The following is a 17,095-nucleotide window of genomic DNA, read 5'->3' as shown; positions in this document are numbered from 1 at the left end:
CCTCCAAAAGACCAGTTTTCAAAAAGAATTCACCACAAAGGGGTTTCAGAATACTGTACAGAGCAAGACAACTGAATGAAAAAAAAAAAAAAGCTGCTAGCTTTTTCATGGAAAATCAGTCCAAACATTCAAATCACTTGTGCAGTAATGAAGGCAGCAACTGGTTCTTCAGAAAAGGAGCTTGAGGCTGCCCTTCCCCAGCCACACCTGCTATTCTGCCAGGAAGAACATTTTTTTCTTTTTCAGAAACAAGACCTACACTGCAGAGCAGCACCTCAAGCTGTACATACAACATGGCAACGTGCAACTGAAATCAGAAATAGTCTTCCTTAAAGACCTACAGTGAGTCAGCCTGCACAGAGCAGTACACACTCAGCCTACACCAGGAGGGCTCCTCGTGACCCTACCTTAAGAGCCACGTGTCCATCATGGGCACAGCAAGGGGCCCTGAGCAGACCTAAGGCTGTTCCGAACGCAGGGACTGGGAATTGCACCTGGTTCCTAGGTGGTACCCACAGGGTGTGCTGGACCCTACTGGCACCTCCACTTTGAGCCATACAGCAGTGTAAGAGCCAGATCCCTCTAGAATTCTATTTTGAGCTTTTTGATGGAGTTCCTCAAACCAAGAAAGGCTTTGCTATCGACATCTATCCAAGATAAGCAGTATCTAGGGCAATTCTAAAATACTTTACGTTTACTCACGCCGAAGACTGCCACAAAAAGTGCATTAAACTGAAAGGCATCTGTGAATGTTCAATATTAAATCAACAGCTATTAAAAATACTAGGCTTTATCCCATTTGTTTTATTTAAACACCCCTAGTCAAATCAACACAAAAGAAGCCAAGACAATTGCATGCTCTCAGGTGTTTTGAATCATGGTGGAAATACTAATCTAAAAATATGAAAGATATATCTCATTAAGAGGCAGCAAAAAAATCTTACGTGCTGCAAGGCATGAAGAACATCAAATTAAGAACCAAAACAGAACTCAGCACTTAAAGAAAGCTAAAATTTGTTACAGCACAAGTGTCACTACTTAAAGACCTCCGCTTTGCCTACTCTGACAGTGGGCATGCTCAGAGCCTGAATTATCCAGCACTAACACAACCCAAGCAGTTCAGGGAAAACTACTGCCAATTCTAGAAAATATATTTTTAATCAATTTTTTTTTTTTTTTTTTGTAGCTTAACTTAAAAATAATATCCTCTATAGGCACAATAAGGAGAAAAATATGTCTACTTTATGAAAATAACAAATTTTAATCAAACCAGAGGCACTGAGCCAAAGGAATTATTTCAAAAATGGATAGCCAGTTGATTTTGCAATCAGCCTGTAAGTAGTAGCAATGTACTTGGTATTATTATTATTAGAAACAAAACCATAACTAACAACAAGTTGTTTCAAAACTGCAGACTGAAAGGTTAAAGCTAACCATAATTTTTGCATATTATTATAGCATCAAACTTCAAAACGTGTAAAAACGCACAGGGCCAAATGAAAATATTACTCTCACCCACATAAAATAGAGGAGCATTTACATCTGACACATTAATATCCTGGGATCTTAAAGGCAGTGCTTTCAAGAAGTAATAAATACAATATTTTGTTCCGTAGGATAAATTGTTTTAATAGCAGTCAATGAAGTACTTTGGGTGGAAGAGGGCAGACTTCTATTACCTGATGCAAAAAGATTGGTCAGATCCTGCTTTTTAATGCAACATTGCCCCCACCTGGACAAACGCAGTTCGGTGTGCAGGTTGGCATTAATACCAGAGAACTGTGCAAAACACAGTGCAAATTCCAAAACAGAGCTTGGAAAAGCAGCACAACAAACCTCCTCCTTCCTTAGCAGCACACCTTCTTCAAGCACACCTAAGTCTTTTAGTTGAACAGTTGAAAGTCTTAGCAATATTTTCCTGAAATAAACGATAGTTTCTCAGCACTCATGAAAATCCTTTTATACTACACGCTTATTATTCCTGCAGAGAAGGGAATAATGCAATTTTCTACAAATGACACCAAGTAATATTAAGAGAAATACACAGTTTCAATGCAATACACACCATATATGCATATAGTGAGTATACGTAGAAGACAAATGCAAGCATCTTATGTAGAAAATGACAGTTCTGATTATAGAAAGTTCTCTACTATGCTTTTAGATAAAAAGAGGAAAGTTAGAAAAGTAATGTTTTACTGAACAGAAGATCTCCCCTTTAAGAATAAACATGAAAATGTAACAAGCAACTTTCTTCTGCAATGTTCTCTGCACAACTCCGGGTGACCAACAGCACCACGACACCTACAAGAGGTCCTTCATCTCATTAGGGTAACTGGAGCAATAAAGAGCCCTGCAATGCAGCATCTTCCCTCCGTTTCACACTGAACAACTGTCTCAACTACCTGTACATGCAGTCCAGAAAAACTCCCTGAGATTGACAAAGCTTCTGAAATGCCAAGAGGAGGAGCACTAGAAGTTACATCAGTGTATTTCAAGAGCACCAGAAGTTGTAATAAAACATTTACAAAAAGGCACGTATCACTGCCAAACAGATGGAAGCAAATTCAAACCTAGCACAACACGAGTGGAATGTGCTTTACGTGCAAAGGCAATGCTCCTGGCCAGGCGCTGCGCCTCGCTGTGCTGCGCCTTCAGCATCAAAGCACAAAGCTCCCCAGTTCCAGGGAGCGCTTCTCTGAGTGCCCCCTGGTGTCAACGTAATCCTGGTGCCTCAAATTGGCGTTTGAATATTAAGGAAAGAAATCAGTATGAAAATATTCCTCAGAGTTAAGTTAGCCCAATAAAATCATTTTGCAACACTGGATTGCTTTCATATGCCCAACTCTACTAATTGACTAAGCAAATAACAATACGTGTTAATACAGCCAAGACTCATTTAAAACATTCAACATAGATGCATTATGCTAAGATGGCACTTTCCTAACATGCTGCATTTGATTTTGTGGCATTAATAAGACTTTTCCAGTGCTTAAATTCTGGCACCAAAATGCAATAAAACTATCTGCCAAAACAGGCAAGAACCTTCCCAGCAGGAAGCAGCCTGCTCCACAGCTACAGCACGCTTTCATTGGCCTCATTAGAACCAGTATGCTTACATCACAGCATTCAGAGGAACAGCCACATTAAATGCAAGGCATCATCCAATGACCCAACCTGCTTCACTGAAGTTTTTAAAGTTACATCGTAATTTAACGTTATGAACAATAGACAGGCCCACTGTGAACACAAGGTTAATAACATCTCTCCAAGGGCTGCTGCAGTTGATGCTGTCCTCCTGTTTGTTGCGATTCTACCCGAGCTCTCCTCGCTGAATCACACTGTGGGACTCCCTGCAGGGAGGTCACAGCGCTGCAGCCCTGACCCTGGGTCTGTGCTGGGATGGGGGGACATGCCACACAGCCAGAGGCCTTCCTCACTGGCGTCACTGACATAGGACGCTTTGATGTGGTAGGAATGCCATGCACTGCAGCAGAATAGTGTTACTTGCAGCATTTTGCAAAGCCAGAGCAGACTGAGTAACAAAGAAAAATGTAAGGATCGCTAAGCCTGCCAATGAAGGTTGGTTAATAAGTGCTGAACTTTCACTGAGACACATTTGTCAGAAACCATAAAAGACAAAGACCTACAACTAACACACAGAAAACCATCTCAGGTAGTACTAATACCCGTATCTATTTCTGTGATATCTGTGGTCAGGCTTATTTTCTTTTATTTCTGTATTTAAGAATCAATCTTTATTTTAAAATCATAGAAGCACAATCCATTTGTCAAACCTCACCAGGTCAATTGCAATAAAACAACACTGCAGCAATGCCAGACACAACAAAGGCAGCAAACTGAATGCAATAAGCTACCATATTCTTCAATACCTTCTCAAAATCAAAATGTAAAGTACATGTTGCAGGTTCAGCACCTGCAAGAGCTCCTACACAATGCACCAAATCACAAAGGCCCCACATTTTCTCCCATGTATTTTGATGGCCACTTTTCCCTTTTCCCTGCAGACATGGATGTTGCTCCATGCTGGACTCCACAGGGAGTTAAATCTGTGCCCCTTCAATCCACTTTCCTTCTCCCTAGGTAGTAACTTCCCATTTAATCTCCTTCTAAACACTGAAAGACCTTTTGTTATCCAAAGTGGGTTGGAGGTGGCGGTGGGGCTCCAAACCCACTGGAAAATGGGTTGTGGTTATCTTATAACTCTTTGAGGCCTCTTGTGTGCAGGGCAGGAGATACTGAACTAGAACTGCTTAGAACTCCAATTCCCAAAAGCCAAGTCACAGCCTTGCTACAGAACCAGCAGGCATCTCAGCACACAGTGAATAATGCAATACCTCAAGACAATGCAGTAAACCTCAATCTCGGGCTCAGTTTCTTCTAAGCTGTCACAGGTTTACGATGACAGAAGAAAATTAGTATTTGTACAGCCAGGCTAAGATACAACAGCACTGTAAGCACTTGCAATAGTGATTTTCAACATTCTGAGCAGATTTTATTTAAATGTTAACACAAAATGAATGGGCAGAGAGCACAGAACTGTGATTCACAAGGGTGCTCGGCCCAGCCATTTGTCTGCATCACCTTTCTGACCATGGAGATAACATTCTTGTGCAGGAAAAGTGTTTGTTTTAAACTGTGCCATCCATACTCATGTACATGCCTACCACAAAGGTGTTAGCATACGTGAATTATAAAATACTGACTTGCTATAGTTGTAATATTTATACTTGATATCAATATCAGTACAGTGCTTTGCATGTACATGTTGAATACTGAAACCCTAAAAGTACAACTTCTGTCAATAGCAATGCTTTGTGTTACAAGAAATGCCAGGAATTCTCCTTACAGTCCTTGTCTTGCACTGAGATCTTCCAGCACAGAAGCTGGACCTGTAAAGATGTGGATTAAGATGCAATATTGGAGATTTAATTCAATAGCAGTTTCTTCCAGAAGCAATAAATCCACTTGATGTAGATTAATTTTCAAAAATGAAATTCATAAAACCAGACTGCTCTAAATGCAACACAGTTTTTAAAGGAGAAGTCAGAGTAACAGTATTAAATTATGCAACAGCACAATATTTTTGCCTAAGAGTTCTTGTTGATACCTGCAAATCCTTGTAACTGATACTCCTCAAAGAGCACTTCAGTATTTCAAGGAAGTAAAGCATTAGTCTTACTAATCTATTGTTTTCTATATTTTTTTCTGGGTATTTTGTTGACTTATTTGCTGGTAGTCACTTCATCTCGCTGCTTAGAAGATAAGGCACCCGAGCAGCACAGTTCTGCAAAATGACTGAATGTTATTCCTATGAATTACATAACTTCATGAAAAATACGTGAAACTCTGTTGAATAATTTAATAAAAATCACACCAAGCACCCAATCTTCTGATTCTACTGTATTCCATTATTCTGGGAAGTTACCACAGTAGATTCATACCAAAACTACTGGCAGAATCCAAAATAATTCCACCTCTTCTTCACCAAAAGCAAAGCCACTTTTTCGTCTGCATTCATGGCTTGCTAGGAGTATCCAACAGAGGGCTCCCAATAGCTATTAAAGAGCTCAAATGGGAGTCAAATGCATGAACTCTTTAACATACATAAACAAATCAGCATGCTGTCATTTTAAACAACATATTCTGTATGCACACAGGTACATCTACATCCAAATTAGAAATCTGTAATAGCATACAGTAAAACCACACAGGAGGTTTCTTGTTATAATTTGTATTCTGAAGCTCACTTTTTTTTCTCTCCAAAACTGCAGAAAATGAGTAGTTTTAAATCACCTTCACACAAATGCAATTACAATTCCTTGCAACTGCTTTATCTTTATGAGCAGGAGGGTCATCCTGCCCCCCAATGAGCACAACTAAGCTAACCACATCAGCCTGTTCTACTAGGAAAACAGGCTTTGGTCAAGGTGATCTGAGCAACTATTTGCTAAAAGCCAACCTACACTTGGCAAAGTTCATCTAATTAAGACATGAAACTGGACCATCTCAGGAAGAAGGTATTTCAAACAGCCAAGTTAATCCTTCTTCTTACTGTTGAGACAGCTAAAAAAATGTGGGGTTGCTGCTTGCAGAGATCCTACTTATATTCTTCAATCCTGTGTTTTCCCCGTGATACCATTCCCTTCACTGTTTAAATGCATTAATTTTAATATTAAAGTACAGGGCAACATAATACCTTGTATTCTGTCTCAGTAACATAAGCTGTGATTTTCTGAGAACTTAATCAACTGCAGTCAGTATGGTACCACGTCGGTGTGCCCTAACTGATCAAAAAACCCTCACAGAATATCATCTACCCAAACACAATGTGATCGTAAGTCAAAGCCATTGTACTGCAACAAACAAACAGTACTGTTTGTCTGGCTTAGTAAACTATTCACCACAGACAAAGTTAATACATAAACCACTGCACACAAAGCTTCTAAAGAAGTTCCTACACTATTAAAAAGAAATCACATATCTGTAATTAAGTGTGTTCCGCAGTCCTTGCAGATGTACCAAGACTGTCAGCTAACAAGGCTTTTTATTACTTTTGAAAAATCAATTTGTTTTCTGTTAGGGCTTTTGGTCCTATAATAATACTCAGTTGCTTTCCTCCACATCTTTACATCCAACTGAGAAAACACCTACCTGCACCTTCACTGCACGTGCTACAAAAGCAACCTAATACAAAACCTCCACTAAACATCCACAATTAACTCCTCCAGAACTAGTCCCATCCCTTCACAAATGCAGGCTTTCTGATCAAAGTTCTCAGAGGTGAAGTACAAAAGCTGTATTCCGCTGTTACATGCCACTCTATTAGGTTTGTCTTTAAATTTATGGTAATGTCTTTGGTAATTTCATTCACACTGCTTTTATCTGCAGTGATACTGCAAAACATGTGCAATGTAATACAAGTGGAGAAAAATGTACGATACTTGCAATCATATTACTACAATGCTAAGCTCTAAGGAACTGCATTTTTCTTTTTTCAAATTTCCTATTCAGCTGGGGATGGAGGTATAGCAGGACTTCTGGAAGAAATCAGAATATCTTGGCATGCAAAATTACATGCTATTTTAAAGATTTAGACTTTCCAAGAGTGCATATGACATAAATATTGAAACACAGCCAGTATTGTAACAAAAAACATCAAGTAAACTCTAATTCTTACTTACCACAAGTCTCCATCTTCAATAGTCTTATCATTTGGGGCTCCAGCATGCCCATAGTGCAGAACAGATGAGTTCTCCCCACTGAGGGGCAAAAAGAAAATTTACCACAATTAATGAAAGAAAAAAATACTAAAACACACAACATAAGAAGGAACACTGTAAGCACAACATTGTAAAAATGTAACCATAGAATCGTTGCAGTTGGAAGGCACCTTTAAAGGTCATGTAGTTCAACTCCTCTGCAATGAACAGGGACACCACAGTTCAAACAGCTGCCCAAGGCCTGATCCAGCCTCATCTTGGAAGGCTCCAGGGATGGGGCATCAACCACATCACTAGACAATCTGTTTCAGTGCCTCACCACCCTCATTGTAGAATACTTTTTCCTTATAACCAAAATAAATCTACCCTCTTTAAGCTTGAAGCCATTTCCCTTTGTCCTATCACCACAGACCCTGCTAAAGAGTCTGTCCTCTTCTTTGCTGTAGCTCCTCTTTAGATACTGAAAGGCTGCAATCAGGTCACCTCACTGCCTTCTCTTCTCCAGGCTAAAGAGCCCAAGGCTCCCTCAGCCTGGCCTTGCAGGAGAGGTGTTCCATCCCCTGGGTCATTTTTGTGGCCCTCTTCTAGACATGTTTATGTCTCTCCTGTACTGAGGACTCAACATCTGGATGCAAACATCAGTGTCTTGATATATTGAGCATGGAATTTTGCAGTCTGTGAGAACTGCCATGGAATCTTTCCACGCATGGGCTGCAATAGCATATTTTGCTATCTCATTCAGCAGAAACGGTTACAAAATGGGCATTTTGCTATTCTGACTGCAAGATGTGACCCTTCTGCAGAAGGGACCCAGTACAGCTCACAGAAATACTTCCCATATCCATGAAAGTGTCAAGGATGCAATTAAGTAATTTTTCAATATGCAGCCATTTATTATGGACTTTTAAAAAATACTTAAGTGATACATTTCCCTATTTAAGATTAACTATTCTGATGCATAAAAGAGAGATTTCCACTCGAGTAAAATCTGACATGCTTGAAATGCTTTAGGAGTTACTGAATCTAGAAAAAAATCAGCAGCCCATGAGTGCCAGTTGACCCCTGGCATGGCTACATGTGATCTCTGCTGGAATGGATACACTGCACACTGCTAGGGGAACATCCATCCTGTATGAGTCAGCAGTTAATACCAGGCACAATAACCATCACTTTGTTTTCACCTCTTATTAAAATCACATTATAAAGAAAAGATTGTAATTCCTGGAAATGCTTTAAACTGCTGATTTACAGGAATAACACACCTCCAAAGAAGGACAGACTTTTGTTGTACGCTTCTAAAGCACCACAAGGCATTCAGTAACCTCTATTTGGTCCTGGCATTCCCTTCTTGTCTACTGTTATTCCTCCAGGTCTAGCAAACATCAGTTAACATACTGGCAAAGAGCTCAACTTCTACCTATTTCCCTTCTACTCTTCTCCTTGGACAGATGCTCTCTCTCTTCCATCAGCCATAAGAGCTATAACTAAAAATACAGTGTTGGAACAGGGTTACTCTGGTATCTCTCTGACCTCTCCAGCCTACCCTTTACCAACACCATTTTGGTCACCCTGGTCTTTCAGTAGAACAGCTTCATATTTTAGGTGAAAGGAACTTGAGGCTCAATTTCCATTAATGTTTTGCTGTTCCTGAAGTAGATGTGGAACTTGGCGTACTTCTCACGTTAAACTTCTGCTAAGTGCAATTGCAAAAGCTGTAATTATGCACTGTATCCCCCCAAAAATGTTACAGTCAAGATACAGGCAGTAATTGGGAACGTTTAGATATTTAATTATTTACTTATTCAAATATAACAACTCCATAAGCAAGGATTAGGGATGAGAAAGCAGAGGCTTTCTTAATTTTCAGAAGATGCTCAATTTAAAGGGCTGGGTCACGTTAAAACAAAGCAAGATCACTGTGTTGCTGTTTCAGCATGTAGGAAATCAGTATGCACCAATGGAGCGGGGGGCACCATTTCAGAATAATAGGAATAATTTTCTGACAGAAAACGTATTCCTTATAATTATACAAAACGCAAGGGATAGATTAAAGTTGTTAAATCAAGAGTTAAAATAAACACAGAATTAAGGCTGTAATTGATTTTCTCCATGATGCAGCGCCAATGGCAGCACCCCACAAGTGGCATGCACACAGACTGTCCACAGCACTCTGCCAGGATTTTAGCTGCAGACACTATTTCTTATCTCTTCCTAGAAACAGGGAGAAACAAGAAGCAAATAGCATGTTACTTATGATCAACTATCAAAAAATTTATCATGAAGCTTAAGGGCATGACTTCATGCTAATGTTTGCAGATAACTTGTTTATGCTGGCACTCAGTATTATGCATCATGCCAGCTGCATAAACAAGTCCTATGTTCAAATATGGACACTGCACAAATGTTTTCAACAATAGATGTTCCAAATGCAAAGACGAGGGATTTCCTTTGCACAGTTTAATGTAAAGGTTTTAGTTTACAAGATATTTCTGTAAAATTTGGCACCAACTGTTACAGAAGATGCACAGAACTCTGTTTTCCACCACCATTACTTAGGTGTTAAGTGGCACACAGTCTTTCTTGGCATTTGAGACACCCTGTCTTTCACTCCAACTCTGGCTCTGTAACATGGAGAGGAGCAGCTGGTGCAGAAGACCAGATCCCCACTCCATACACACTTGGGTGGCTTCTGTCAGGAGAGAGGCCCATCTCCCTGCAGCGGCTTCAGGCAGGGCCCTCAAGCTGAGCACCTGTGGCACAACAGCCCTGCTCCTGAAAGCCCTCACTCAGAAGAAATGAGAAGTGAGCACTCTGAGCCTGCCCTGTCTCAGCACAGCCCAAAGGCAGGGATGGGGATGACTTGCTTCAGAAACACACCGCTCACCCACACTGAGCACTGGTGGGGACACATCTCCGCCCTGCTTCCAGGAGGTGGGAGTCAGCCCCTCCTTGTTAGAAGCGTCTTCGCACACGAAGGCAGGGAAATGCTTTAGGAGCAACACTAAGAAGCTTCCCCAAAGTGACTTGTACCCACAAGGTGAATGTTACAGCTAACCAGGAATTGTTCCTAATGATTTGTGAGACTTTCAAGGTGGCTTTAAGAACAAATTAAACAACCCCCGGCCACCCAGCCACTGGAAAGCAAACAAGCCTTCCTGGAGAAGCTCCTTCTTTCCCCCAAAGAGCAGCAGCCAAAAAATTTTCACACAGAGCCAGAGTTCCACACCAGTGCTGTGAGGAGGCGCCGGCCAGGTGGCTCCAAGCCTCTACAGGTCAGCACCAGGGGTGCCCAAGTCTGCCTCTGGGCAGCACAGCTGAAACATCCTCCAACAGATGTCTGTGGGCCTATTTCCACCCCTTTAATAATTTGCCTCTAACTGGTGCCAAAGACATGTTTGTTACAGAAGGAACTACATGGAGCAGCAAAAAAGCAGCAAATTAACACCACTGAGAATGCAAACAGCAGGAAAGGATTCAGGTTATTAGGAAGGGAAAAAGGGCCCCAAAATACATATCAAATCAGAGAACACTATGAAAAGAAATGAGCAGAAGAAAGAGGAGGCATGTTAGTAATATTTTAAGAAAAGGATTGAGTATCAAACATAAGAAAAAGAGCAGCTATTAGTATTGTAGTAAGATCTGAAGAAAATTCAACAGGCCATGAACTGCACTAGCAAGCTATTTCCATCACGATTTAAATAATGAAGTCAAACCAGAAGGAAGCATTAGCAGTCTTCTCTCCACTTCTTCATCTAAGAGTTGAAACTTTAAAATGCAGTATTGAAAAGGAAAAAAAAGATGGATATAGGAAGTACTCTAGCCTTACCCTTCACCTTCCTCCCCTGCAAAATGACAACTAGGTACACTAAGGCACTGCGAGGAGCAGTTTGAATTTCAAGGCACTGCACAGTATTTGCACATTCCTCCAAAATCAATACTTCAGAAATTTATGTTGAATATATCTAAGTCCGTTTATCAGGTACCACTATTCTCCTTTATTTGCACTTACATGACATCAGCTGGTGCTTCAAACCATCAATAAGTTGACAACCTCTGAAAGCTTTGCTAACTACAGCACTAAGCCAGCTGTGTGGTGAGCTGTAACACTAATGTGTGTTACCATTCTCAGCTGCTTAGAGTGAATGCATAGAAGTGAATACATGACACATATCAACTTGCATCCAATATTCATTCACCATCTCCTGAACAGTGTCGCTACCGGACAGGGACAGCAACAAATGCATCCACTGCAGCAAATGACTTCTATATGAAATATAGCTCTGATAACTCTTGTTCTATGGTTTAATGAGCACCTTTTAAAAACCTGAATAGAAAATGTATTTTAATTAAAAACATGATTCTCTTGCATGGAAATTATTATCAGGCCAATGACTGAAAAGGAAAGAACATGTCAAGTATCATTGTTTGAAGTTTTGGAAAAACAACAGAACTCAGCATGAACAGAATCATACCTAACTATTCAAAACCCTAACTGTAAAAGCTATTTTTAATCTTAAATGTAGTTAAGCATAGCATTTACAATCACGTTTCCAAGGTAATTAAAAACACCTATTACTTTTACCATTGTTATGTTGATCGAGTTCATCAAATAGATCTACTTACACCCATTTTATTAGGACCTAGCTTAAAATGGTTAATTCTATTTGTTCTTATTTCATTGTGCACAACCAGAATGTAGCTATTCGTTTACAAAGGCTTTCTTATTTTTCTTTTTTGTTGTTTTATTTTTAAATCAAGTTTGTCTCCATTTTCAGTAGCAGTGGGAGGATACACTGCCAACTCCCAGCTAAAATCACATATCAGGGTGTTCCCGGATCTTGCACTGTGACAAGGACCCACTATGCTTCACACTACATTCCTACTTCAGTAGGAGTTTCTATAGGGTTAGCTATGGCATGCCTGTTTCTAGCTTCTGTACCCAAATCCAGTTCTGCAGCATGGTTCTGATGCACTGTGTGTAATCTTCATGGCAGTGGAACACTATGCACAGAGACAACAAGATTTTACCTTCTTCACTTATAATGATACCAGAGATGAAGTCTCATTGCAATGGGATGTTAATTCTCAAGTTATATGATGGTACTTAAAACAGGAAAATTTCCCGACAATTTAGATGCACAATTTGCCATAAAACTGCTCATGCTCCTACTGCAATTTGGCATATAAGCTGGAAAACTGCATTTGCAAATAATGAATTGAGTAAACAGCAGAAAAAAGCAGAGATACACATCGTTTTCATTACCCCTGAAGCAAAATAACATCATCGTCATTAACTTAAATTTTATTTTATTTTTTAATAAAAAAAACCAACCTATGTGAACTCAAGCAAATGCCTGAGAGTATCATTGGATCTACCAGCAGAATTTATGTGTTAACAGATACACCTCATCTGTCACATAGATCTGACCAGAGATATATGTATCCATTAACTAAATGAGATTAATCCCTGCACAAAGCACACAGCTGTCCTTCACGTGTATCCTACACCATTCTCCTGAAACTCTTTGAATTAAAACCATGCATTTCTACAACTGAAAAGAGAACTTTTTACAAGAAGTTGTATTTTCTCAAACACTAAAGCTCCAACACCAGCTGCTGAGCAAGGAAAGAGGGAGAGCAAGATGTTTTCAAAACTCACCTCCCCAAATCAATTCTAATGCAGCCTAACCTCAAAGATCTTTGAGAATGCTATGAAATACTTCAGATGTTCACAAACGCTTTTTTTGGAATACAACAAAAAATAGCTCTACAGCCCTTCTTCATAACTCTAATTAATAAAAGAGCCAACTACGGCAGAGATGTGAGCACAAACACTATCTTGGCAGCAGCAGCAGCCATTGTGGAATCTCTTGAGCACAGCAGAACTGGTAACTGAGCCATTTCTTTAAGATCCAACACTTGCCACACTTTCTTGCCTTTTTCAGAGGAAATAGTTCAAAAATTACTCTGGTGGCATTCACAAACACATCACGTGCACCAAAGGAACAATTTTACAATTATCCAGTGGGAAACTGACAATAAACATTTCAGCAATTCAATAGAAGCCATCAACTTACCTACCACAGATGCAAGTGTAGGAAGTATGGCGCATGCCGCCTCGGGTGTAGCAATAGTGCTGGAAAAGGCTGCAAAGAAAGACAGCTGGTCATTATTAATGCATTCAGCAGCACCACAAGACACAGAGGATAGCAAGTCTTGCCTCAGCACAGCTGTGCTGCTTCCAATCCTGGCTCACTACTGGGTTCCCTGCCCAGATGAGCGCTCATCTCGTGCTCCACAGCTCTGTGGTCACCTCACCCCTCATGTAAGTGCAGCACAGTGCCCCTGAATGCTGCCCCCCGTTGCAATGACACCCTGTTGGTGGAGCTCTTCAGCCTCAAAAGCATTAAAACATTTTCATCTTTACTGTCAATGTCCCCTTCATGGGAGGGCAGATATGCCCAAAGCACAATTAATATAGGATTAGGTGTTTTAAGAGCTAAGCACATATCACGAATCCTTTTACTCTTTTTGAAATATGTTCTAATTACAATCCAATTCCCTTTAATACTGAATGGATTCAAAAACTCATTTGTTGTAATACTGAAATCATTTCATTAACACAGAGTGATAATGGTGCTATTCAAAGAATAGAGATGTTGTGATTTTATCCTGCAGAAACAATCCACAGAACACAATTCAAGTTCTTTGAAGGATATTAAAGCCATTACATGCTTGTAAATCCAAACTAGATTTTAAAATTACACAAAATTACAGTATTTAAAGAGAAACAAAGCAAACCATACAAACTGATCACAAAAGGACAAAAAAAGCCTACATTTAGGGAGTTAGTAGGGAGACACATTTTATGAGATTTAGTTTCTTCTCAAAACATTGTGGCTTTACAAGGCAGAAATACTGATTTTTTTACTGCCCCAGAGACCAGTAACTGCAAAGAATAGGTCAAATGAAAGAGAAGCCAAGGAGGAACTGATGTAGTGAGAGCACAGCAGAAAGAGCACTGCATTTGGCTAATGAAATTAATAACTGAAGCCATCATTTGCTTTGGTGCAGTGGGTTCTTTACTAAATGGACACTTCACATGGAAGCAAAGTTATGGACGTGCTCCTCCCAGCATGCTTGCAGGCAAGGTTTATTCTACAGGACACAGCGCTGAACAAACATTTTGCAAAACAATATTTTATACTGTTATATACGTATAGTTATGTCCCAGGAATCAACTTTTATTGTGTTTTATAGACCCTTCCTGCTAAATTATTGGATGAAGTATTTCCTCTAGTCAGAAACTTTAAGTAACCTTCTAAAGAGCTTTAAAAATGAAATAACGAAGGTTGTAAACATCCTTCCATCATCGCTGATGCAGGGATAGCAGGGCTTGTTTTTGCATATGACAACTGATCACATATTCATGGTTGGAATTTATATGAAACTGTGCAGCACAGTAACAGCAGTCACCTTTTGCAGTACTGCCAGATTAGCAGTAAAAAGCAGTAAATAAATTAAGACAGGCTTCATATTATCCATCTGCTGCTTGAACTTTGTTTCTTTTTTCTAAAAAAGGAAATCTGATTATTTCATCAAACATTATGGACTTCCTTTCAAAAGTGAGGAGCTGCTTATATGACTGAGCTGAAGAGAACATAACTTCACCAGGTAATGAGTTTTCCAGTACAAGCAGTAAAACTACTCACATCGCTGTGAATTTACTTTTTCAGACTATGACTCAGCAGAAACACATTCAGTTGGTTGGCAAGAAATTCAGCACTGCTATCACAGACAGCTTTGTACAGCCTGTCCAAAATAAGGGAAGGATCGCATATCCTTTTGATGGTAAAAAGTTGGCTTCTCAAAGCCAAAAAAAGCATAGATACAGAATTACAGAAGCTGCCAGTATTTGTAGATAAAATCCTGGCTCCACTGAAGACAAAGTAGATCCTGCCACTAAACCCCATCACACCAGGGTTTCACTTCTATATGCTAGAATAGTCTTTATCAAAGAGTGGGATGCACAGGTGAGAAGTCTGAGATAGCTGGATAGAATATCATTTAATCTGGTGCTCCACGTATACTGCAAACACTGCATCTTGACCTCTCCCTACTCTTTATGAGCAGAGGATACACGTATGCATAGGCAGCTCCACGCTGATGCTGGATGGCTCTCCATGAGCATTTAATGCAACCAACAGATGCAAGAGTTAAGCATCTCTTTCTTTACTCTTTCATGTGTTTCAAAGCTTTTCTATCATGTTTTATGCAGTATTTCCCTGGAGGGTGTATGTATTACTTATCATGCACATACCATCTCAGTCATGTATACAGATCAGCCATTGGTGTACTTGCATGTGAGATGTTATGTTTTAAATGCATACTCACTGCTTTGAAACAACACCTTTTCTCCTTCTTTTTCTTTCTTCTTTTAAAAATAAATACAGAGATGCATTCTGGTTTTGGTGCCAAAAACATCATCTTTAACTGATTGGCAATATTTTAATAGAATTTAATTGTAACTTTAAAAAAAATTCAGTGTTTTTTTCCCCATTAACTGAAAGAAAACACTAACCTCCATTAACTCAAGTAAAACTCACTCCCACCCCACCTAATTCTCGTAGATTTGCTGAGGCACACATTAACATTATCCCCATTGCTCTGCCAAGTCTTGACTGCATGGGTTCTTTGTAATCAGAAGTAACAGAAAAACACATACACTTGGTATTTTTAAGAAGTACTGCATACATTCAAAGAAAACTCCAAAGTGTTTGAAAAGTCACGACTTCGAAAGGTCCTAAAGTAACACCTGCTACAGATGGTCTGACCAGTAGTGTGAACCGCTCTGACAACAATGCCTGCATCTTAAGCTCATCTTCAGTCCAGTTCCTACAGCTGATTAATGCATTCTAACGATTCCAACCAGATCCACACCAGGAACGCAAACTGAAACCAATAGCTTAATATCAACCATTCTCCTAGCTCAAATGGATTTGTGGAACACAGGTACTTAAGGAAAGAGGGACAGTAGCAACTAGCAATGACTTCCCTCACACTTCTTTTCAGGTCTTCCATGTCACCAAAATAAAATGTGCTCATGCACTCTGCTGAGTGGGGTTTTTAGTTCCCAGTAGTAGTAAACAAGTAATCTCTATTTTAATTCCCTTCATTTGCTCTGAGACATAACAAATATTCAGAAGACAGCCACATTTTATACTTCTCAGCTATTCACTTCCAAAACTAAGACACTCTAGATCAGAAGGCTTCAACTTCTAAATACAAATAAAATTAAATACATTTAAGCCAAGTTTCTGTGACATTATCCAACACATCCTCAGGGGCAGCTTCCCGTGACCCTTCCACCCACTTATGCATCTTCAGTAACCCAGGCTGCAGGACTTTGCAGTGGAGGAACAACTACCCATCTACCCCAAGTTTGCCTAGGCCAGGCAACCAAACGCATTAAACCACCCAGGCGTTACTGCCAGATAAGGGAGCCTCTTCAGGAACACACCTGCTGCCTACTGCTTGCTCCAACTCCAGTTTTTCAGACTGTCACAGGCTGCCTATCAGAACCGCCCTTGTGAAGCACACAATCCATGGAAGGGTCAAGGATACTCCTGGGTCAGTGACCCATTAAAGGTGCCTGAACTGAATATACATTTAATTTGTTTTCCCCCCCACAAAGAATCACTCACTGGCTTGAGGATGTTTCAGATTCACAACAATTTCCTCAGTGCACTTTTAAGAAAGTTGCCTTCTAATAAAAAGAAATCTTTACACGCTTCAAAAATAATGTTCTTTGAACAAAGCCCATGAGACTTGCCTTGAAATGCAAGCAGGTG

At 39.9% G+C, this 17,095-nt stretch overlaps 1 protein-coding gene across 1 annotated transcript in view; it reads right to left on the bottom strand.

The window, feature by feature from the left end:
• PEPD (peptidase D) overlaps positions 1-17,095 on the bottom strand; it is a 118,002-nt gene that overhangs the window by 39,954 nt on the left and 60,953 nt on the right. The window contains exons 10-11 of the mRNA XM_042876983.1: positions 13,322-13,390; positions 7,206-7,283 (exon numbers count right to left, since the gene is read on the bottom strand). Coding sequence (XP_042732917.1) covers positions 7,206-7,283; positions 13,322-13,390 — 147 coding nt within the window. The remainder of the gene's footprint in view (positions 1-7,205; positions 7,284-13,321; positions 13,391-17,095) is intronic.

The sequence above is a fragment of the Lagopus leucura genome, unplaced genomic scaffold (assembly GCF_019238085.1).
Source record: "Lagopus leucura isolate 7727_CA_CO unplaced genomic scaffold, USGS_WTPT01 Super-Scaffold_100017, whole genome shotgun sequence".
Classification (NCBI taxonomy): Eukaryota; Metazoa; Chordata; class Aves; order Galliformes; family Phasianidae; genus Lagopus; species Lagopus leucura.
Note: the sequence above shows the minus strand (reverse complement) of the source record. Positions and strands in the feature narration are given on the sequence as shown.